This window comes from Erythrolamprus reginae, chromosome 10 (assembly GCF_031021105.1).
Source record: "Erythrolamprus reginae isolate rEryReg1 chromosome 10, rEryReg1.hap1, whole genome shotgun sequence".
Classification (NCBI taxonomy): Eukaryota; Metazoa; Chordata; class Lepidosauria; order Squamata; family Dipsadidae; genus Erythrolamprus; species Erythrolamprus reginae.
The window spans coordinates 18,469,536-18,492,915 of record NC_091959.1 but is presented as its reverse complement, the minus strand read 5'-3'; the positions used below and the strand labels follow the sequence as shown (position 1 = coordinate 18,492,915).

The 23,380-nt window shown below is 43.4% G+C and overlaps 1 protein-coding gene across 2 annotated transcripts in view; it reads left to right on the top strand.

Moving 5' to 3' along the window:
* The window catches only part of ANP32A (acidic nuclear phosphoprotein 32 family member A), a 25,295-nt gene extending 2,588 nt beyond the window's left edge, over nt 1–22,707 (top strand). The window contains exons 2-7 of one of the 2 annotated variants that reach the window (XM_070762752.1): nt 12,290–12,439; nt 12,750–12,872; nt 15,187–15,385; nt 18,940–19,037; nt 20,791–20,869; nt 21,137–22,707. In XM_070762752.1, coding sequence (XP_070618853.1) covers nt 12,290–12,439; nt 12,750–12,872; nt 15,187–15,385; nt 18,940–19,037; nt 20,791–20,869; nt 21,137–21,198 — 711 coding nt within the window. In that variant the 3' untranslated portion in view covers nt 21,199–22,707. The remainder of the gene's footprint in view (nt 1–12,289; nt 12,440–12,749; nt 12,873–15,186; nt 15,386–18,939; nt 19,038–20,790; nt 20,870–21,136) is intronic. The other variant, XM_070762753.1, reaches the window with a different exon arrangement.
* The last annotated feature ends 673 nt before the right edge of the window (nt 22,708–23,380 follow it).

Here is a 23,380-nt window from a genome sequence, read left to right as displayed (position 1 = left end):
GTGGGGATATTTTTGCAATGATAGATAAAAATGCATGCAAACGATTTAATAGAAATCAGGTGAAATCCTTAGGCAATTGAAAAAATGAACACCATTCTCATGTAATTTTTGCTGAACATTAAGAGGATTGCTCTCAGAACCAAAGGTGTAAATTACGGTACAATACTTAGTCTCTGTCTAGGGCATGAGGCCATCTGTGTTAATTCCTGGCTTTGTGGTAAAGTAAAATTTGCTATTTTTTTTTAAAACTTTTTCTGTATTACTCATAACTGTCCTTCTCATTCTTATAAGTTTTCTGGCAATAAATCTTGAATTCATTGAGACTTGCTTCCAAAGCTGTGTACAGGATTATCCCACCACTCTTGTAATCCTGCTGATTTACAAAAGACATTGGTTAACTATATCATGAAAAAACAATTGAGAATTCAGTCTTCTGTGAATGCAAATAAGATACAAACCTCCGGATCACCAAATCATGTAATTTCACAAGCTTAAATTCTTTCCACCAGGTGGACTCAGAAGAGTTCACTAAATAAACAACTTGAAAACAAAGCTGTAATCTAACAAAAAATAGTATCAAAATAACTGCAAACAGCCAGCAGAAAAGCCATTAACTGTAGACCAAACTAAAAATATTCAGCAAGGGATGTATTGGTTGATCTGCATGTAAACAATACATGACACTGCTTTACACATCCAAAACCTTTGGAACAAATAAGTATTTTCCCCCCAGCTCCCATAACAGTTCTTGGCTGTGAGGGCTCTTCTTAATTATTATAATGTTTTTTTTATTACTGTTGTTAGCCGCCCCGAGTCTACGGAGAGGGGCGGCATACAAATCCAATAAATAAATAAATAAATAAATAATAACAACAGGGTTGGAAGGGACCTTGGAGGTCTTCTAGTACAACTGCCCGCTTAGGCAGGAAACCCTACATTACTTCAGACAAATGGGTATCCAACATCTTCTTAAAAAACTTCCAGTGTTGGAGCATTCACAACTTCTGGTGGCAGGCTGTTCCACGGATTCATTCGTTGTTCTGTCAGGAATTTTCTCCTTGGTCCTAAGTTGCTTCTCTCCTTGTTAAGATTTCACACATTGCTTCTTGTCTTACCCTCAGGTGCTTTGGAGAATAGGTTGACTCCTTGGAGCCCTGGGTGGACTCTTGGGGACTCCATCTCTGGAACCTTTTAAGCCAAGGTTGGATAATAATTCGTTGAGGACAGTTTGGGGATTCTGTCTGTGGTGGGGACTTCCAAGATCCTTCCAATCCCAGGGTTTGGTGAGGCCCTGTAGATGCTTAACAGAAATAGTAGAAAAGGTGTTTCTATGGTCAGCCAGTCCTAGTGAGTCATAGCCTCCTTCCATCCTTGTGAGCCAGAGTGGAATTGTTTCAGCTACCATAGAAGCCTCACGGGTAGCTAAGAGTGGCAATTCTGGCTGCCCATAAGGGAGCGTACACCAATTGCGTTGCAATAACAGCAATAGCAGAAGAGGAAGGGAGGAAGAACCACAAACGCTACAAGTGTTGCGGAACAGGCTTTTGTAAGCAGAGGCAAGCCATGGGCTGCCCTTCTTCCCACATCTTGATTTTGGCGAACAGTTTCATGGGCTATGCACAGTGGGCTGCTAAGGTGGAACGGTGACGTGTGCGCGCCCTGGGTGCACCTGCGTGTCCGCGCGCGATTTCGCTACCTGCCCAGGTGCAGTAGCAGAACTGCTGGACTCCGTTAGCACTCAGAGCCAAAGGTGTGAGCACACATCACCGTTCCACTTCAGCAGGCCATCTCTAGCTATACTGTACAATATTGAAGAAACAAGTGAGATTTAGCACAGAGAAGACCAAGTGTGCAACCACTTAAGTTATAATGCAAATGGTGCTTTTTTTATATGCTGCTTTGGTGGTCTTAAAAGGGCTGGGAGAATTAGAGTGTCATTACTAATAGCTTGATTTGCATTCTTCTGTATAGCATCTACCCTTACAGGCTGACAGATATGGGATTGATTGCCTTGGAAACCCTCAAGTCCAACCCACGGCTTGATTGTAGAAATCCAGATTAAAATGTCCCTGACGTCTGGTATCTAGTATCTGCATGGGATGGCCCTTGTCAAGCGACTCTTACTATTGGCAGTTTTCTTTCCCAATAGTCCATTGGAATTACAGTATTGTAATTTTCATCCACTCATTGTTCTTTTCTCCAGAATTTAAAGAAATCATATTTTTCTGTGTGACAGACATTGAATTATTTGAAAAATTATTTGATTACTATTAGATTTTCCCTTGTCTTCTCTTTTTAAAGCTTGTTACTAAGAGTTGCATTAATTTCTCCTTGTGTGATTTAGATTCTTATCTCCATCCTCAGAATCTCCCTTTGATTTCCATGCATGTACCCTTCTTTAAGTGTGGTTCCCAAAATGGGATTATTCAGGTGGTTTTATTAACATAAATTAAAATTACATGTGACTTTTTTTTACAACCATGTTATACTGCAGACTTGAAGTCAGTCTCCAAGCAACTATTATTCCAAAATCTTTTTCCAGCCTTATGTCTGTTTTTTTCTGTCTTCCCACTGATTCTGCTGTAATTGAGGTAGTCAATTACAGCAGAATTGAGGTAGTCAATTACAGCAGAATTGAGGTAGTCAATTACAGCAGAATTGAGGTAGTCAATTATAGCAGTGGTCATAGTCCTTGAGTTTGACCACAAGCGAGACCAAAATTTCTGTTGTTAAATGAGACATTAGTTACGTGGAATTTGCCCCATTTTACAGCATTTCTTACCGGAGTTATTAAGTGATAATAGTCAGAGTCGCAAAAGGGGATCACATGACCTTGGACACAGCAACCGTCATATGAATCAGTTGCCAAGCATCTGAATTTTGATCACGTGACCATGGGGACAATGCAGCGGTCATAAGTGTGAAAAATGGTCATGAGTCAGTGCCATTTGTAACTTTGAATGGTCACTAAACAAACTGCTGTTAAGGGAAAGGCTTCCAGAGTAAGCATTCCCTCCAGTTTTTCATCTAAATCTCAAATAGGAAAGTTGCAGAGTGTGATACAAAGTTCTGTGCTGGACTTTGGCACTTCTCTTTCATTGATTGAGGGAGGGAGAATTCATGACGATCCCCCCCCCCCCCCGAGGCCAGAAATGGCCTGTTTCCCAACTTCTGGTGGGCCCAGAAGGTTCATGTTTCACCCTCCCCAAGATCCAAAGGCTTCCCTAGAGCTGGGGGAGGATAAAAACACCCTGCCCAATCCTCCTGAAGACTCCCTGGGAGCCAAAAACATGCTCCCAGAGCCTCTGTTGTGAGTCAAAAATCAGCTTGCCAGCACACACATGCACATTGGAGCTAGGGCAACGATTCATGTGCCAGCAGATATGGCTCCGCGTGCCAGATGTGGCACACATGCCATAGATTCGCCATCACTGTATTAGACCAAGCTGCTTTCTCTTAATAACATTGAGTAATTACCGTATTGTTTTCGTGGTGTTTAAAATCTAGAAACAAAATGAACAATTCAAGAAAGCGAAACTTCAAGGCAACGTGAAAACTGCATGCTCTGGAAACAAAGCATACAAACCTCTTTCAGTTCATGTTAATTCAATTCAATTAGTTCAATTAAACAGTTCGATTTAATTAATAGAAAGGAGGGACCGTTAAGTTGAAATAGATGAGCAAGTCAACTGTAGACAGAAGGGTTGAATAAAGACAATTTTATTTCCTAGTCGAAGAGTTGGTGGCATCCCAGCTGTTCTTTGTTCCTCTGGATTGGCAAAATAAAAAAGGGCCATATGGTGACTTAGTGCCTTTTCAAGTATCTTGCATTCCAAAAGTGAAATTGAGTCCCTCCCATGACCAACTCATTTTACACCTGTTACGACTTATGACTATTAGGCAGACTTATGACTATTAGGCAGACTGCATCCCAGTTGTAATTTGAGGACTACCAGTGTATTAACAATTTAGAGGTTGGCAGCTCCTCCACATAAGATTACTCCCATCCTATGCGCTTTGGTGCCTTAAAGGAAGTTTGGTTCCCCCATCCCATTATTTATCTAAATGGATGGTGTGGTGGCCTGAAGATGGAGCTCTCGCCTCACAATCAGAAGGTTGTAAGTTCGGTCCTAGGTAGAGGCAGAAATTTCTCTGGACACAATGAGAATATATCTCGTTTGGCGGGACCCAGGGGAAGAGCCTTCTCTGTGGCGGCCCTGACCCTCTGGAACCAGTTCCCCCCCCCCCGGAGATTAGAACTGCCCCCACCCTCCTTGCCTTTCGTAAACTCCTTAAAACCCACCTCTGCCGTCAGGCATGGGGGAATTGAGACATCTCCCCCGGGCCTATACAGTTTATGCATGGTATGTTTGTGTGGATGTTTTTGTTTTTAAATAAGGGTTTTTTTAGTGATTTTTAAATTATTAGATTTGTTGTACATTGTTTTATTGTTGTTGTGAGCTGCCCCGAGTCTGCGGAGAGGGGCGGCATACAAATCTAATTATTATTAATAATAATAATAATAATAATAATAATAATAATAATAATAATATCTGCTGAGGGGGTGTTGTGGTTAGCTCTGGCCCAGCTCCTGCCCCAAGGACTGTGGGGGTGGATGTGGGTGAAACATCCAAATGTCACAGACCTGTTTTGCTGCGGACAGCTTCGAGAAGCGAATTATCCTCTGAAGAAGGGAGTGTCTGTGAGATGGGACCTTCAGAGGGGGGGCCTGGCAGGCAGCCCAGGAAGAAGACAGTCATCATCTTCCTTATCTTCAATAGACTGAGATGGGGAAGCTGTGATAGACCCACGCATGCGTAGAGCTATGCATAGGAGAGAGCAGCTATGCAGATATTACAGGAGATAATTGAGTCCACCTGTGGTTGGGTGGGGTTCAAGTAATTAGGGCTGCTGTTAAATGGACAGTGTGCCAGCCTCGCAGTGTGGAAGATTATCTGATCGTGCTTGTGGAGTTTGCATTGCCGTTCCGGATTTTCCCAGGACTCTGACCATAAATCATAGTGGATTTACAAAGTCTGAAAAGGAATAGCTGTGACGAAATCACAGCTACTGGTTAATGGACTTAAGTTTGTTGTTTTTGTTATGTCCCTGCATTCAAGTTGTTTGTTTTTACAAGTGAGCCCTTTGAATTCAAAAGAGGGTTTTTCTTCTATTTTTCTTTGGATAAAGAAACTATTGTTGCCCTGTCCTGTGTGTGTGCGTGTGTGTGTTTGCTACTTTTACATTTAATTGAAGGCTCGTGCCAGGAGCCGGCAGAACAGGGGGGGAAACCTCCACATTAGTGACAAGAAAGACATCCGGCCAATAACTACTCAGCTCCATTCAGTTGCCCAAACTCCACCCGACAAGGGATTATGGAGTCATTAAAAGAAGAAGATGATGATGATAACTATTAGACTAAATTTCTTACGTTGAGACAGCACACAGGCCGTCCCTCATCTGATTTTCCTGAGAACAGAAAGAGGGAGAATCCTAGCCCTGCAAACCTAGTGTTTGTCACTATTTATGTTTCAGGTTTCATTTTTCCATTTTTAATATCACTATTTATGTGCTATCATCTAATTCAATTAGCACTTTACATAGGGAGATGCAAGCAAGAAGAATAAAGCCCAAGCATTTCAAATTCCTGAAAAACATGCAAGTATTCTGTCTGTTAATGTTAGTATCTTGATAACTCCAAAATGCAGAAGACAAAAGGTGAGAAGTGACCTGACATATGGAACGGCAAGTTTCGGTGAGAAAACACGCGAAAAGCCAATGCAACCCTAGGTTCTGCTAACAGGGATAGAATCAAGACCGTGTGAAGTGTTTCTACTGCTTCATAAGGCCTAAGCAAGGCCACACCTGGAATACTGCAGCCTGTTTTGCTCACCATGGTAGAAAAAAGATGTTGATACTCTCAAAAGAGTGCCGAGAAAAGCAACAAAGATGATTTAGAGCAGAGGTCCCCAACCTTTTTTGCACCAGGGACCGGCTTTAAGCTAGACCAGTTTTCCATGGCCCGGTGGGGGGGGGGGAGCTAGCTGTCAGCGGCGCCGTAAAAGGGGCGATCAAGAGAGGAATGGGTGAATGAATGGACGGAGGGTGGGAAGGAAGGAAGGAAAGAGGGAAGGGACAGGAACAAAAGAAGGGTGCAAAGGAAGCAAGGAAAGGTGTGAAAGGGGAGAGTAAGAGAGGAAGGAGTGAAAGAAGGGAATGAGGGAGGAAAGAAGGGAGGGAGGAAAAGGAAAGCAAGAAATGGAGGGAGGAAAGGAAGGAAAGAAAGAAAGAAAGAAAGGGGGAAGGGACAGGAACAGAGGAAGGAAGCAAGGAAACTTATGAAAGGGGAGAGTAAGGGAAGAAGGTAGGAAGGAGAAAGAAAAGAAGAAATAGAGGAAGGGAAGGTAAAAGAGAGAAAGAAAAAGAGCAAGAAAGAAAGCAAGAAAGAAAGAAAGAAAGGCAACTTCAAAGAAAGGCTCACTGAGCATCTCTCACTCTCTCTCTCTTTCTATCCCTCTTTCTTTCTTTCTCTTCCTTTCTCTCTCTCCTCTTCCTTTATCTCCTCTCTCTCTCCCTCTCTCTTTCTCTCCCCCCTCTCTCCCCCTTTCCCTCTCTCCCTCTCTTGCTATCTCTCCCCCCTCTCCCTCTCTCTTTCTCCCTCTCCCTCTCTTTCTCTCTCTCCCCCCCTCTCTCTTTCTCTCTCTCTCCCCCTCTTTCTCTCTTCTTCTCACTTTATCTCTCTTGTTTTCTTTCTGTCTCTTTTGCTTTCTCTCTCTCTCTTTCTTGTTTTCTTTCTCACGCTCTTTCTCTCTCTTGTTCTCTCTCTTGCTATCTCTTTCTCTCCCCCCCTTTCTCACTTTCTCTCTATCTTGCTGTCTGTTGCTCTCACTCACTCTCGTTCTCTCTCCGTTCTTCTCAGCGATGACGCGCGCACGCCCTGCCCGCCTCACCTTTGCGAGAGCACTTTCGCCCCGGGCTCTCAGCAAGGGGGTTTGCAGGAGAGGCGGGGCCGGCAAAGGTGATATTGAATGTCGGGGGAGAACGGGCGGTTGCGCGCGCTCCCTATCCCCCTGCTAGCCCACTCGGAATATTCAAAATAAGAAAAGCCTTCGCCGGCAAAGGTTTTTCTTATTTTGAATATTCCGAGTGGGCTAGCAGGGAGATAGGGAGCGCGTGCAACCGCCCGTTCTCCCCCGACATTCAATATCACCTTCGCCGGCCTCCGCTGAGGAAAGCCTTTGCCGGCATTTCCTCTCGGCGTCAAGGAGGCGCAGCGGCGGGCGGAGAGAGGGAAGGGGGGGCAGCGGCGTCCCTCCTGGCCTTGGCGGGCCGCCCAACCCTCCCCACCTCCTGCAAACGCGGCGGGCGGCGGGGGGAGAGCGAGGAGCCGGTTCCGGTGGGCGCGGGGCTTGGCTGGCTGGCGGGGGGAGCGCCGCTGGTGGTGCGGAAAGGCCGAGGGGGCCCTGGCGCCGCGGACCGGCTGAAAAGCCCCAACGGCCCGGTCCCGGTCCGCGGACCGGCGGTTGGGGACCTCTGATTTAGAGTAGTGTTTCCCAACCTTGGCAACTTGAAGATATCTGGACTTCAACTCCCAGAATTCTGGGAGTTGAAGTCCAAATATCTTCAAGTTGTCAAGGTTGGAAAATACTGATTTAGAGGACTGGAGGCTAAAACATATGAGGAACGGTTGCAGGAATTAGGTTTCTCTAGTGAAAAGAAGTACCAGGGGTGACAGGATAGTAGCATTCCAATACAGAGGAACCTCTACTGACTAACTTAATTCGTTCCGTGACCAGGTTCTTAAGTAGAAAAGCTTGTAAGAAGAAGCATTTTTTCCCTTAGTAATCAATGTAAAAGCAAATAATGCGTGCAATTGGGGAAACCACAAAAAGTTTTCGCCACAAAAAAGTCTCCTGCTTGTGCAGGAGTTTGAACTTAGACGATCTCCAAGGTCCCTTCCAACTCTCTTATTCTGTTAAAAGTTCCAGAGAATCCCATTTGTGGAATTAGTTGAGGTCAACTAAGGAACACAATTCTGGGATTTACCATTACCGTAAGTTGTAAAAGTCTTTATTTTGAAGGGGGGAGGGGGAGAGCAGCTGTCCGCCAACACAGAGACTCTGAAATAGTCGAGCTAGCTAATGATTTTGTTAAGTTGCCCTCTGAACCTGGATTAGTTGAAACTGCAGCAAAGTTTTCTTTGCAAGTGATTGGACGACTCTCCCTTTCACGTTCATTTGGAATTCCTTTCCATTAATCAAGACTGTTTGTTTGGAGTTACAGCAGTACCGGTATCAGCCATTCAACCAAGGCAGGAAGGGGGCTTATAGGATTCGTTATCTGAGTACAGGAGATGGCAGCCACGGGAGAAAGACTTAATTTTATTCTCATAAAAGTCGACTTTGGAAACTCACTGAGATGGCGAACCTGGCCTAAAAACACATATTTTTTAATGCAGCAAAGGTAGTCTAAGTCAGTACAGGTAGTCCTCGACTTACGACTGCAGTTGAGCCCCAAATTTCTGTTGTTAAGCAAGGCAGTTGTTAAGTGAGTTTTGCCCCATTTATGACCTTTTTTGCCAAAGATGTTTGTTTGTTTATTAATTTATTACACATACCTCCCAGTCCTTGTTTGTCCTTTTGAAAATTCAATAAAATAATAAAAAAAAAAAATACACAAAGTTGGCCTCCTCCAGGTCCCATCGACTAAGCAATGCAGGTTGGCGGGACCACGTGGGAGGGCCTTCTCTGTGGCTGCCCCGGCTCTATGGAACCAACTACCCCCCGACTTCCATACTGCTCCCATCCTACTGACCTTCCATAAGGCCACGGAGGCCTGGCTCTGCTGGCAGGCCTCGGGACCACGAATTGTACAAATTTCATGGCCAAACTGTATGAATGGTGTGTATGTATGTGATTATGTCTTTTTATAATAAATGCGTTTTATCATGGGGTTAGTTTTAAATATATTTGACTTTTCCTATTGTTTTGCATTTTTAATATTTTTATTATCATTTTGTAAACCGCCCTGAGTCCTTTGCGATTGGGCGGCATGGAAGTCGAATAAATTTATTGGATTTCTGTGCTGCCCCTCCCCAAAGACTCGGGGTGGCTTATAACAAAAAAACACAGGAAGTTAGAAATGAAAATCAATCCAATTAAATTAAAAATTGCATAACTATTTAAAATTCCTAGCTATATTAAAATGAATCGCACTCATTCATACAACGACCATACAATCATTCATTGCCCAGGGGCCTAGAGTCTAATGGCTCCAAGCCTGGCGACATAAATGAGTCTTAAGACTTACAAAAAGCAAGGAGGGTGGGGGCAGTATGAATCTCCCAGGGGGAGCTGGTTCCAGAGGGCAGGGTCCCCCACAGAGAAGGCTCTTCTTCTAGGCCCCGCCAAGTGACATTGTCTAGTTGACGGGACCTGGAGAAGGCCGACTCTGGGAGCTAACCGGATGCTGGGATTAGATGCGGCAGGAGGCGGTCCCGCAGGTAATTTGGTCCAATGCCATGTAACCAGCACTTTGAATTGAGTCCGGAAACCAATTGCCAGACAGTGCAGACCGCGAAGTGTTGGAGAGACATGGGCATGCCTGGGCAGACCCATGACCGCTCGCGCGACTGTGTTCTGCACAGTTTGCAATTTCCGAACACTCTTCAGAGGTAGCCCCATGTAGAGAGCATTGCAGTAGTCGAACCTCGAGGTGATAAAGTGATAAATGTTAAGAGAATGATTTTAGCTGTTAAGTAAATGCGGTCATTAAACTGGCTTTTCCCATTGACTTTGCTTGTTGGAAGCCAGCTGGGAAGGTTGCAACTATGATCATAGGACCCTGGGATGGGGCAACTAGCCAAGCAGGAAAATGGGGATGCTACAAATGGACATAAGTGAAAACTAGCAATAATGAGAGCCCTTAGACTTATATACAGCTTCATAGTGCTTTACAGCCCTACCAAAGCGGTTTACAGAGTCAGCCTAATTCCCTCCACAATCTGGGTCCTCATTTTACTCACTTCGGAAGGATGAAAGGTCGAGTCAACCTTGAACCTGATGAGATTCAATCTACTAAATTGCAGTCAGCTGGCGGTCAGCAGAAGTAACCTGCAGTACTGCACTCTAACCACTATGCCATCAGGGCTAAAAATTGATTTATTTATTTTATTTTTATTTTATTAGATTTGTATGCCGCCCCTCTCCGTAGACTCGGGGTGGCTGATCATAAGTCCTTGTGCTGTTGTAACTGAACAATCATTAAAAGAATGGTTGTAAGTCAAGGATTACTTGTATTGCATCCAGTTACACTCGTTGGTATTTCTGTTTAGGTCCGTCCATTTTTTTTCATACTGTGTATGTTGGCCATAGGCCAATGGAGAGAATTGTTTTGAAGCGAAATAACTCTGTGTGTTCCCACCTTCCACCATAGTGACTCCGCTCTAGCTTGAAATGTTCATGCAATTCTTTGGTCACTTTGGAATTTAATCCTCTTAAATTTAGTGGGATTTCCCCCAAAATACTGTTGGTGGGTTTGGCTTGAAGCAAGCCTGGAGTAGATCAGAGAGTCAAAAATCTTATAAATTACTCTGATATGCTAAATGCCTATTTATTTATCCATTTAGAAAGCTCCCATCTCTCTCACAGAGGAACTGTAGGCGGTGTGCAGATAAAATATTAAAACATAAAAACGGAATATATATACAGTGGTACCTCATCTTACGAACGCCTCTTCTAACGAACTTTTCAAGATACGAACCTGGTGTTTTAAGATTTTTTTGCCTCTTCTTCCGAACTATTTTCACCTTACGAACCCAAGCAGCTGCTGCTGGGATGAAGGGGTTTCTTTCCCCCCCCCCTTTTTTTGAAGAAAGAAAAGGGAGGGGCTGCTTGGAGTAGGAAAATTTTTGCCGAGAACAAGGTGCTTGCAAAGGAACTGAAAGGGTGTCTTTTTAAGAAAGAAAAGGGAGGAGGGAGGGGCTGCTTGGAGTAGGAAAATTTTGCCGAGAACAAGGTGCTTGCAAAGGAACTGAAAGGGTGTCTTTTTAAGAAAGAAAAGGGAGGAGGGAGGGGCTGCTTGGAGTAGGAAAATTTTTGCCGAGAACAAGGTGCTTGCAAAGGAACTGAAAGGGTGTCTTTTTAAGAAAGAAAAGGGAGGAGGGAGGGGCTGCTTGGAGTAGGAAAATTTTGCCGAGAACAAGGTGCTTGCAAAGGAACTGAAAGGGTGTCTTTTTAAGAAAGAAAAGAGAGGGGCGCCCCCCCTTGCGTTTCTTCCTTCCCACTCACCCTTTAGCCTAGCCTTGCTTCTTCCACCCACCCCCTTTAGCTGCTCCTCCCTGCCCTCTGTTCGCCTCCCTTCTAAAGTTTGGGATTTTCCTGAAGGATTTGCACGCATTATTTGCTTTTACATTGATTCCTATGGGAAACATTGTTTCATCTTACGAACTTTTCACCTTACGAACCTCCTCCTGGAACCAATTAAGTTCGTATGATGAGGTACCACTGTATATATATATATATTTTAAAAATCCAGATTTGTTACAATTCAAAATTAAAAAGCAGGGGGAGGACAGTAGCCAGCCGCCTGGCTCTGAGCTCCTTTCTGAGCCCCAAGCCAGGCATCGGGGCCAGCTCTATGGATATTTTCGAAGGGCCTGAAGATTGGGGCCCTTGCCTCCCCTCAAGGTGGAGGATGTTATGCTAATGATAATGTTACATGCTAATTATTGAAAAGTTCAATTCTTTTGGGGCTGGTGCCATTCCTTCATCTGATATTTATTTATTAAATTTGTATGCCGCCCTTTTCCGCAGACTCGGGGCGGCTCACAACAGTAATAGAAAAAAACAATGTAGAATACAAATCTAATAATTAAAACTAAAAACCCATAATTTAAAAAAACATGCACGCAACATACCATACATAAACAATATAGGCCTGGGGAAGTTATATCAGTTCCCCCATGCCTGACAACAACAGGAGTTTATGAAAGGCAAGGAGGGTGGGGGCAATTCTAATCTCAGGGGGGAGCTGGTTCCAGATGGTCGGTGCCGCCACAGAGAAGGCTCTTCCCCTGGGACCCGCCAAACGACATTGTTTAGTTGACGGGACCCAGAGAAGGCCAACTCTGGGACCTAATCGGTCGCTGGGATTCGTGCGGCAGAAGGCAGTCCCGGAGATACTCTGGTCCGATGCCATGAGGGGCTTTATAGGTCATAAAGTTGTAACCACGGGTGACTGAACCTGAAAATGACATAACGAAATCTTATTCATTTTATTTTTTATTCAGGTAAAAGAACTTGTTCTTGACAACTGCAGGTCAAATGAAGGAAAAATTGAAGGCCTCACAGATGAATTTGAAGAGTTGGAACTACTAAGTACAATCAATGTAGGCCTCACCTCAGTTGTAAACTTACCAAAATTAAACAAACTTAAGAAGGTAGGTGATCATCCTATTTTATGAAGAAAACATGACTGGCCCAATAATGACTGAACCCAGTGTTGAATAGAGGTTTCTACGTGATTACACAGTCACGATCCAAAAGATCCAAAACTTTGGATATTTAAAATAAATGTGGTACATCTAATTGTACAGTGTTAAATGCAGGGATTTCATAATATTTCTCGCTTTTGTTTATTTATAACTGCAGCCGAGACATTCATTTTATACATGCCAAGTCTGCCTACCTGAAAGCCAATTAATAACATAGTTGTGTGTTTTTTAATTGTCTCAATATTTATCTCCTCAGCTCGAGTTGAGTGATAACAGGATCTCAGGGGGACTGGAAGTATTGGCAGAAAAATGTCCGAACCTCACACATCTAAACCTAAGTGGCAACAAAATAAAGGATCTTAGTACAATAGAACCTCTGGTGAGTCCACGTAGACTTCTTAGGGCAGTGTTTCCCAACTTTGGCAACTTGAAGATATCTGGACTTCAACTCCCAGAATTCCCCAGCCAGCATTCTCAAGTAGATTGACTTCTCTGGATCCAATCCAGAGGGGGCTTCTTATATCTGTGCTCTTTTTAATATCCTGTTTCCCTTAAATGCTTGGCTTTTGTGGCTTGCCCTATATCACACAGTGCAAGTAAGGAATTACCGGCCTGTAGTTGGTGGGGAATTCTGTCCTCGTCCTGCAGTTAAGGTTCCTGGAGAGACAGATTACTTGCAAGTCTGTTGTTTGAAATACTAGATAGCAGTAGCTTGTAGGTTTTCTAAATTGGGGTTTTAAATTAACTTAAATATTAGATTTGATTACATTGTATTATTATTGCTCTTAGCCGCCCCGAGTCTGCGGAGAGGGGCGGCATACAAATCTGATTAATAAATAAATAAATAAGTTGCCAAGGTTGGGAAACATTGTCTTAGGTAACCTCTGCTTATCAGTTCTCCGTACTGCTGGGGTTGTTCTGTAGTTCAGGGGTGTGAAACTCAAAGCCCACATGCCAGATCCGGCCCACGGGATGCTTAGATCTGGTCCACAGGATTCTCAGCGCCTCTGCCAGCGAAAACAGAACTTGGGGGGACCACACATGGCCTGCTGAAGCTCCGTTTTCAGCTGCGACAGCCTCCTGCAGCCCTCTGCCAGCGAAAGTGGAGCTCAGGAGGTCTTGTGTTGCCTGTGACTAACTTGCCTGGACCGTGACTGAGTAACATTGCGACTGGCCATGTGTTTTGGACCTGCTTCTGGCCTCCAGATTGCAGCTTCTGTCGCACTTCGTCCATGAGAAAGTCAACACACTTTAAGATGGAAAGTACAGAAGAAAAAAGGAATCTTTAAGGATGAAATAATAAAAGTATTATTATGATACGGAGTTTTGGCAGCCTCTCCCCCACCGAATGGGACTAAACATCTTCCTTTTTCTTTAATAGAAGCCTTTTCGGTGCTGACACAAACAGATAAGAAGAGTCTTGGGTGTTTGATATTTTCAGTTAACATACACTGATATTTAAGCACCTGAAGGCCTCTTCTTCCACATGGCTGGGGTAGGTTGGGATGACAGAGTGAAACTTGTCCAGTTATCCCGTGAACTTTTGTGGCTGAAGTTAGCCTTCAATCTCCCCTCCTGTTCCATAAAATACGACTTTATTTATAGCTTGGTAAGGGAGCATCTGCTAAATTGGTTCCATCTCCCTCTGGTGCTTGCTTAAAGGGAAGTTGTCCATAGGCTGGAAACACACAGGAAGAGGCTTCCTTCATGGGATTTAAAACTCCTGGCACATGAGAATATGCAATCAGGGTTTGTTCCCATTGAGGCTTTGGACAACTGAGACTCCCAATGTTCTATGGCTCCAGGTGAAGCTTAAATCCAGCCCACCTGAATGTGGCTACCTCCAACTCTCCTGTAGGACAAATCTGATCCTCACCAGACTGAGAAGATAGACTGCTTTCTGGTTAATAAACCTGTTGCTTGTATCCTAAGATTTTTATTAATATTGATTGTTTCTTCATTGCTTATTTGACCCCCTATGACAACCATTAAGTGTTGTACAGTGTTCCCTAGAGTTTCGCGGGGGATGCGTTCTGAGACAGCCCGCGAAAGTCGAATTTCCGCGAAGTAGAGATGCGGAAGTAAATACACAATTTTTGGCTATGGACAGTATCACAAGCCATCCCTTAACACTTTAAACCCCTAAATTACCATTTCCCATTCCCTTAACAACCATTTACTCACCATTATTACTGGTACTCACCATTATTACTGGTACTGAATAAGACACTTAGTGATCCTGATATTTATAAACATAATTATTTATTAACGATAATTATTTTTTTGTTATTTATTTGCAAAAAATATTAGTTTGGCGATGATGTATGACATCATCGGGCGGGAAAAACCGTGGTATAGAAAAAAACCGCGAAGTATTTTTTAATTAATATTTTTTGAAAAAACGTGGTATAGGCTATTTGCGAAGTTTGAACCCGCGAAAATCGAGGGAACATTGTACTTCACAATTTTTGACAAATGTCTCTTTTCTTTTATGTACACTAAGAGCATATGCACCAAGACAAATTCCTTGTGTGTCCAATCACACTTGGCCAATAAAGAATTCTATTCCATTCTATTCTATTCTATTCTAATAAGCCTTTTGATTATCTATTTGGAGCATTTGTTTTGTTATACTTCTGACCCAATGGTGTTGGGCCGAAGGTTGGCAATGACCCCCTTCCTTTTTCTTTCAGGAGAAGTTAGAAAACCTGAAGAGTTTAGACCTTTTCAATTGTGAGGTCACTAACTTGAATGACTACAGAGACAATGTCTTCAAACTCCTTCCTCAACTCACATATCTGGATGGCTACGATCGGAATGATAAAGAGGCCCCCGATTCGGATGCAGAAGGCTACGTGGAAGGCCTGGACGACGACGATGATGAGGAGGATGGTGTGTGAGATTGATCCCTAGTTTGAGGTTGACTCCCAAGAACAAAACTCCATATCTCTGCCTTATTTGATGCAATGAAATCATCCACAGAGTTATCTATATCAATTTGTAGCATTCCAGTTTGCCCTGGAAATAGGAGGCGGGATGAATCCTGAAAAATCCCTAGATTCCAGTGCCCTGTAGTTCTCCTTGGCACCAAATATTGATGAACATTGGCATCTTGCACTGGAATGGTGGGGTAGAAATGTAAGAGGACCGTTGAATAGCAGAGGTAGTATCTAAAGGTTGATATTCCTGGAGGCGTCTGTAATATGGTAAATGATTTAGCTTTACTAGATAAATGGTCAAAGCAATGGAAGCTGCAGTTTAATTTTTTCCAAATGTAAAATAATGCACTTGGGGAAAAGGAGTCCTCAATCTGAGTATTGTATTGGCAGTTCTGTGTTAGCATAAACTTCAGAAGAGAAGGATTTAGGGGTCGTGATTTCTGACAGTCTCAAAATGGGTGAACAGTGCAGTCAGGCGGTAGGGAAAGCAAGTAGGATGCTTGGCTACATAGCTAGAGGTATAACAAGCAGGAAGAGGGAGATTGTGATCCCGCTGTATAGAGCGCTGGTGAGACCACATTTGGAATACTGTGTTCAGTTCTGGAGACCTCACCTACAAAAAGATATTGACAAAATTGAACGGGTCCAAAGACGGGCTACAAGAATGGTGGAAGGTCTTAAGCATAAAACGTATCAGGAAAGACTTAATGAACTCAATCTGTATAGTCTGGAGGACAGAAGGAAAAGGGGGGACATGATCGAAACATTTAAAGGGTTAAATAAGGTTCAGGAGGGAAGTGTTTTTAATAGGAAAGTGAACACAAGAACAAGGGGACACAATCTGAAGTTAGTTGGGGGGAAAGATCAAAAGCAACATGAGAAAATATTATTTGACTGAAAGAGTAGTAAATGCTTGGAACAAACTTCCAGCAGACGTGGTTGGTAAATCCACAGTCACTGAATTTAAACATGCCTGGGATAAACATACAGTATATCCATCCTAAGATAAAATACAAAAAATAGTATAAGGGCAGACTAGATGGACCATGAGGTCTTTTTCTGCCGTCAGTCTTCTATGTTTCTATGGTGGGGTAGAAATGTAAGAGGACCGTTGAATAGCAGAGGTAGTATCTAAAGGTTGATTTTACTCTTATTCAAATTACTGGAAACATATCAGTGGCTGATATGTACAATGGCTTGTTTAGAAGGGACGGCAGAGGCCAGGAATAACTGCCTTCACCCTGCGCCCTGATTCTGAAATTCCAACACGTTTTAGGCATGGTTGCTGGTTTGAAAATCAGTGACTCTCAAGTAGATTGACTTCTCTGGATCCAATCCAGAGGGGGCTTCTTATATCTGTGCTCTTTTTAATATCCTGTTTCCCTTAAATGCTTGGCTTTTGTGGCCTGCCCTATATCACACAGTGCAAGTAAGGAATTACCGGCCTGTAGTTGGTGGGGAATTCTATCCTTGTCCTGCAGTTAAGGTTCCTGGAGAGACAGATTCCTTGCAAGTCTGTTGTTTGAAATACTAGATAGAAGTAGCCTGTAGATTTATATCCCACTTCACAGTGCTTTGCAGCCCTCTCTAAGCAGTTTACACAACAATCTGGGGCCTCATTTTACCCATATCAGAAGGATGGAAGGCTGAGTCGGGGGTGAGATTCGATCTGCCAAATTACATGCAGCTGGCAGCAATGTTCCCTCTTAATTTTTTTTCAGTGTGGGCGGAAAAGTATAATGTCTGAGCAGCACATTTTCATGCCTGGGCATAGATCAATTAGAAACCCAGTCTTTAAGCGAATCTGGCTCCTCCCCCCTATTGTCTTTGCTTGTGAGACAGTCACAAAAGGGGGTCACGTGACCTCAGGCTGGACACAGCAATGACCATAAATATGAAACAATGGCCAAGTTTTGATCACACAATTGTGGGGCTGTTGTGAAGGTTGTAAGTGGGGAAAAGGGGCATAAGTCACTTTTTTCAGGGCCGTCGCGACTTTGAACGGTCAGTAAATGAACCTTTGTAAGTCAAGGATAACCTCCCTTCCCCCCTAGGTGTTTTTTGTGGAGCTTCAAAAAGGACTCCTGATCTGCTTCTAAGGGAGTGCACTGGTCAGACAGATTATCCTCAAATTCTGACCCCAATGGAGGCTAATGTTTCTATCTCCTGAGTAAGACTGTTGTTCGTTTTTTGGGTGTGCGGCCACGCACCTTAGAGGGAGCAGTGCCTGGCAGTCAGCTGAAGTAGTTGCAGTACTGCACTCTAACCACTGCGCCACCACATCTCATGGTTACTAGAAATAAAGTTGATAAATGAAACATATGCAGAGGATAGGTACCTTAGCATTGATTAAACTTCAGAAATATTTTTTTAAAAAAATAAATATTTTTATTAAATTTCATAGACAAACATGACATACATAACATGCAACTCTTAGTGGAGCCACAGTCGCTCCGCTCGGAGTAGAAGTCATCTTTATATTTAAGCATTAAAAAAATGAAAAGAAATAATCTTGTCGTTGTTTAACACCGTCTATAAAATATTTAAAAATATCAATTATAAAGTGGTAAATAAGAACACATCTAAAATATTTAGCAACATATGTAAGAAATTTTAAATTCTAACTTAAATTGAGCTAAAATAAAAAAAAGGAAGAAAAAAAAAGACGAAAGAATAAGGGTAGAAGAAAAAAGGAGTTCACATTTGTATTGTGAATAATCATCATCTACTACAGTATAACTACTAAATGCTGATATATTTAAAATAACAATAAAATTATCTCTTTTTCTTTGTATCCCACCAAATATATACCTTTTGCCAAACATCATAGAATTCTGATTCTTCTTGATTATTTAACTTCAGAAATATTTGAAACTAACCTGCACTTCTTTTCTCTTGTTATCTTCCACCATAAAAACATCGGGTGGTTTGGCTGTTTTAAATAGGTTTAGCTGGTTTGGAGCATTTCTCCTTCAATTTGCATGAGATGAGATAAGGGGAGAACTATGTGATAGGTTGCTTAGTGTTCTTGGTCTTCCTTTTGGGTTTCCTGGAAGCAACTTTACTCACGGCTGAAGACAAGCTCTTTATTGTGTTCTTTCGTTTCGTTAAATGCCTGTCTTCTGTTTTGGGGAACCTGTCTTCTTTCTGAGCCTAAAGTAGCTTGCGTAGCGTTTCTGTCCTTAATATGGATTCCAGGTGATCACAATCTATGTGGTGCAGAAATCAGACACTTGGTTGATAGCCCCAACATTTAGATAGCTGAAGGAGGGTGAATGGGAATTTGATATTTCTGTACATGCTCAGTGGCACACACACTGCCCCAATCTTCCTGCAAAAAATTCATAACTTCATCCAGTCCTGACTGTAATGTTGCTCTTACACTTTATGGCCTGGGACAGACAAAGCAAAGGTTGAGCATGGGAACCAGAAGAAAATGGAATTGACTTTCTCTCGTTGGACAAGGCGAACAACTGGCTTGATTTTTCTGTTGTTGTTTTTTTATAGAAGAGGACTACGATGAAGAGGCCCAGTTAGGAGACTATGAGTTAGAGGAAGAGGAGGATGTGAGTGGAGAGGAGGAAGACGTGAGTGGAGAAGAGGAGGTAAGACTGCAGTACTTGGGGAAGAGATTCAGACCAGCTGCAGGTATCTTGTTTTGGAATGAGGGGTGGCCTGATCCCGTGATCAGCCAGAGGAGATAATTGCCCCGTACTGAATATGGTTATGACAATTCCTCTTCTAAAGCAGAGGTCACCAAACTTTGGTGGTCCGCGGAGGAGCTGCTCTGGGGTGACCAGTGGGTCAATCCTTGTCTAGAGCAGTGTTTCCCAACCTTGGCAACTTGAAGACATCTGGACTTCAACTCCCAGAAATCCCCAGCCAGCGAATGCTGGCTGGGGAATTCTGGGAGTTGAAGTCCAGATGTCTTCAAGTTGCCAGGGTTGGGAAACACTGCTCTAGAGCACTGAAATATGGGACTGGCCAGGCAGCTTGTGGTGGGGTTGGAAATCTCCGCCGTAGAGGGAGATGCTTGCAACTTTACAGGTGGTGAACGTGCAAGGAATTGCACAGCCCTCGCTGGCCGGAACGAGGTAATGGTGCTGTTGGGGCAAGGGATGGTGGTGGCGGCGCAGGTGGGTCAAAGCAGCAAGTGTCAGCAATCCATGGTTCTTTCATCCCCCTACTGTGGCTTCCTGTTGGCTGAACCTACCACCGACTGGTCTCGCCCTAACCTCCCAGTCACTCCTTGCCTGGCTTGAGAAGGGAAGGGCAGGGGATGAAGATGTACTCCATATTCCAGCCTTTGTTAGTGCTCCACGCACCTCGGTCATGACTTCCTCCCAGCCCCGAGAGACTGGCCCGACCCAGCTGTTTCTCTTTGTCGCTGCTGTTGGTGTCTCCATGGCCTGCCCACTGCTCTTGCAGCACAGTTCCATCTAGCGCACTTCACGGTGGGGAAAACTGTGTCCCCTTCCTCCTGGAGCCCATTACAATACGGAGCATTGGCTGCAGCTGGATCGGGCCAATGTCCCAGGGTGGAAGGCTGGCCATGCATCTCCCCGAGCGACCGAGATGCATCCAGTACCAACAAAGGCTGAAGAAGCACCCGCGAGACCTAAAACAGCACTGGAGAATCAGAATGAGAGACAGAAAGACAGATGGACAAAGAGAGAGAGATGAGAGAGAGAATAGATACAGAGATGAGAGAAAGTGATCAGACACACAGACAGACAGAGGGGGAGAAAGAGAATGAGACAAATGAGAGAGACAGAGAGAGAATGAGAAAGAAACATGAGAAAGAAACATGAGAAAGATGAGAGGCAGAGGGAGGTAGAGAGACAGATGAGAGAAAGATACAGAGAATAGATACAGAGATGAGAGAAAGTGATCATAGACACAGACAGACAAAGGGGGAGAAAGAGAAAGAGACAAATGAGAGAGAGAGACAGAGAGAGTGAGAAAGATGAGAGGCAGACGGAGGTAGAGAGACAGATGAGAGAAAGAGACAGAGAGATGAGAGAGAGACACGGGGGAGGGATGAGAGAGAAAGTCAGAGAGAAAAATGAAAGATCCTGACGTTTTGTTTTCTATGGGAAATGGTTCCAAATACCGTGTTTTTAAGGCTGCAGAAACAGGCGGCCAAGCTAAGTGCCTGAAGGACCCCATCCCGTCACCGGGAGTCCAGGCACTTCAGCAAGCAGCGCACTGGATTCATATTAGCAGTCCACAGGATTTAAAATTATGAATTTTAGTCTCTGAAGTCCAAAAGGTTGGTGACCCCTGTTCTAAAGATAACTACATAATTTAGACCAGTTCTAGATGCAATAAAACACTTTTGCGCTTTCTCTCCGGCAGGAAGATGAAGAGGGTTATAATGATGGTGAAGTAGATGACGATGAAGAAGAGGAAGAAGAAGCAGCAGCAGCAACAACTGGTATGTGCAAAATAAACCTTGAGAAAATGTCTGCTTCTCTTTTAAAGGCTAAAAAATCGGGAGTGGAAGTGGGCCTGAATTTGGCTGGCGCGGGAAATTGCTTTGCCCCATAGCTGCTCTGGCCTTTACTCAGCTGCAACCTAAGTGGGTTGCTTTGCAGAAATCCTTGGCCCCGATTCCAGAAGGCCGGGGGGGGGGGGGGGAATAGGTATTTGCGGGGCCGAGAGACGTCCCTCGTTCTGACCCTGCACCCCTTTGCCTTGACAGAAGAAGCTCGGGGGGAGAAGAGAAAACGAGAGGCCGATGACGAAGGCGAGGAGGAAGATTAAATGCAACGTAATCTCTTCTGAGGGAAACTAAAATTTCCTATTGTGATTTGACTGTTGATACCCTGTATTTTCACCCCCTTCTCACTCCCCCCCCTCCTTGGAATGTAATGTTGCTGTGAGATCAAGAAGGAAATACTTAATTCTATGGGCAAGGGAATTAAAATAGCATTAAAAAAAAAAAAAGAACGGCCACTCAGACTGCTCCATTTTTGTTTCTGGGAAAAAAAATATTAATCTGTTATCCCTGTTTACGCAGTAGCAACGCAAGAGATAGGTTTTTCTTGAAGTGGCTCATCCTGGACTCTGGATTATTATTATTATTATTATTATTATTTTTAAAGGAAAGCTTTTTAAAAATAAATATGAGCCAGACAAATTCCCACCGTGATTCAAATTGATGGCTGGAGCAGGGAGGGCGGAGGGATAATTTGGGCCTGGAAGACTCAGTGGCTTCCTCTTTTCTTTTCTTTTTTTCTCTCCTCCCCTTCTCCCCCCTTTTTGCCAGTTGATGGGGATATTGTGAGTCTTTCTTCTCTTCTGGATGCAGCAAAATTGGCCGCGGGAGCATTCCAGCCACCGCCGGGAAGCAGCAGCAGCAACTTTGATAACCAAGTCTTTTTTCTTGTTACCTGTTTTGTGAATGGCTGCCGTTCCCAGAAACCCCCTTTCTCCCACTTCCTATCGGTAACATTTACTTGGCTGTTTGTAAATAGTGACCAACTATGTAATTTCTTCTCTCCTTTTTATTTGGTTCGTGGGGGTGACTTTGCAAATTTTTATTTGGGGAAAAAATAAAAATATCTTGTAGAGCATGGCTGGGCAAGCTCTTGGGATGGGAACTGCTCAAGAATACGGCAGGATCCTTGTTCAACTCCCATTCCCGGTTGGTTTGTGTTCTGACTATTGAGGGGGGTGGGGTGTCTAGAGCAGTTCTCTGTAAACGGCAGTCATGGAAATACCTATAAATATATATAAAAAGTGTTCCTAATTTCCTGAGTTAACTGGTGAATTGCATTTGACAGTTGTAATAAAAAAAGAAAATGTTTGAACCCTTTTAACTAAAGTGTGTACTATTTTGGTCTGTAAAATACTATATATAAAAAGTATATTAACAACTCCTTGATATTAGGTGATGAGGATCTGTTTCCACGTGTGGTCTACAGTGCTCGGAAGATTTTCGCAAAGCTTTTAATGACCAGGAGAGACAGGACTGGATGCCCAGGCCAGTCGGATCTCTTTTTCATACACCAGCATGGATTGCTGATAGAAACGTTGTATTTTCTTAAAAAAAGTCAGTAAATTGACTGCAAAGTACCTAGTTGAATGTACAGATTTGATTTCATGTCTCTCTTCAGTTAGAGCGTTAGAGCTTTGTTTTCTAGTCAGTTTCTCATCTGTATATAAGCAAGCACAAGCGTTGCGAACTCTCCCTCTTGCTCCCCAAAGAGCCAAACTTTTTGAGTTTTATGTCTTTGTTAATTATGAATTTCAATAAATCTTTTTATACAATTTTTTTTCCTGTGGCTTATTGCAGTAAATGGGCCACGTGGGAATTTGCCGCTTGATTTTAAAGTTTTTTTTCCTAAAAAAAGAACAAACTTGTAATTATTTTTTTTTAAAAAAAACTTTAAAAAGTAGAAAAACGAATTAATCACAATGGCTCAGTCCACCAATGTAAAATACTTTAGTGTAACAGAAGATGGCGCCTAGCTGTGTGGCTCCACCTCCAACGTCTCATTTTCAGGCTTCCCTGAGGAGTCCACTTCACCCCCTGGAAGAATGGGAGCAACCGTGAGGTGTATAAGCTACTTTTCCAGGAACAGAACATTCCAGAACGTTCTGCAATATTCTCTTTTTCCTGTGGGCCATAGTGACCTGGCCACTGTAGGGGAGAAATAGGAACAACTCAGAGAGTTCTCTGGAAAAAGCAGATGTGCATACCTCTTATGAGGTATCTGGTAGATCTGTTTTTTTATGTCAAGTTAATGAGGGTTTTCCAACCAACCTCTGTAGCCTCACTGGTTCCCCATTTCCATTACATCCTATGGGAAGATTTATTTATTTATTCGGGTTTTTTAATGCCGCCCCTTTGCTTAGGCATCTTACAACATATTAGCAATACCGTGTTCCCTCGATTTCCGCGGGTTCGAACTTCGCGAAATGTCTATACCACGGTTTTTCA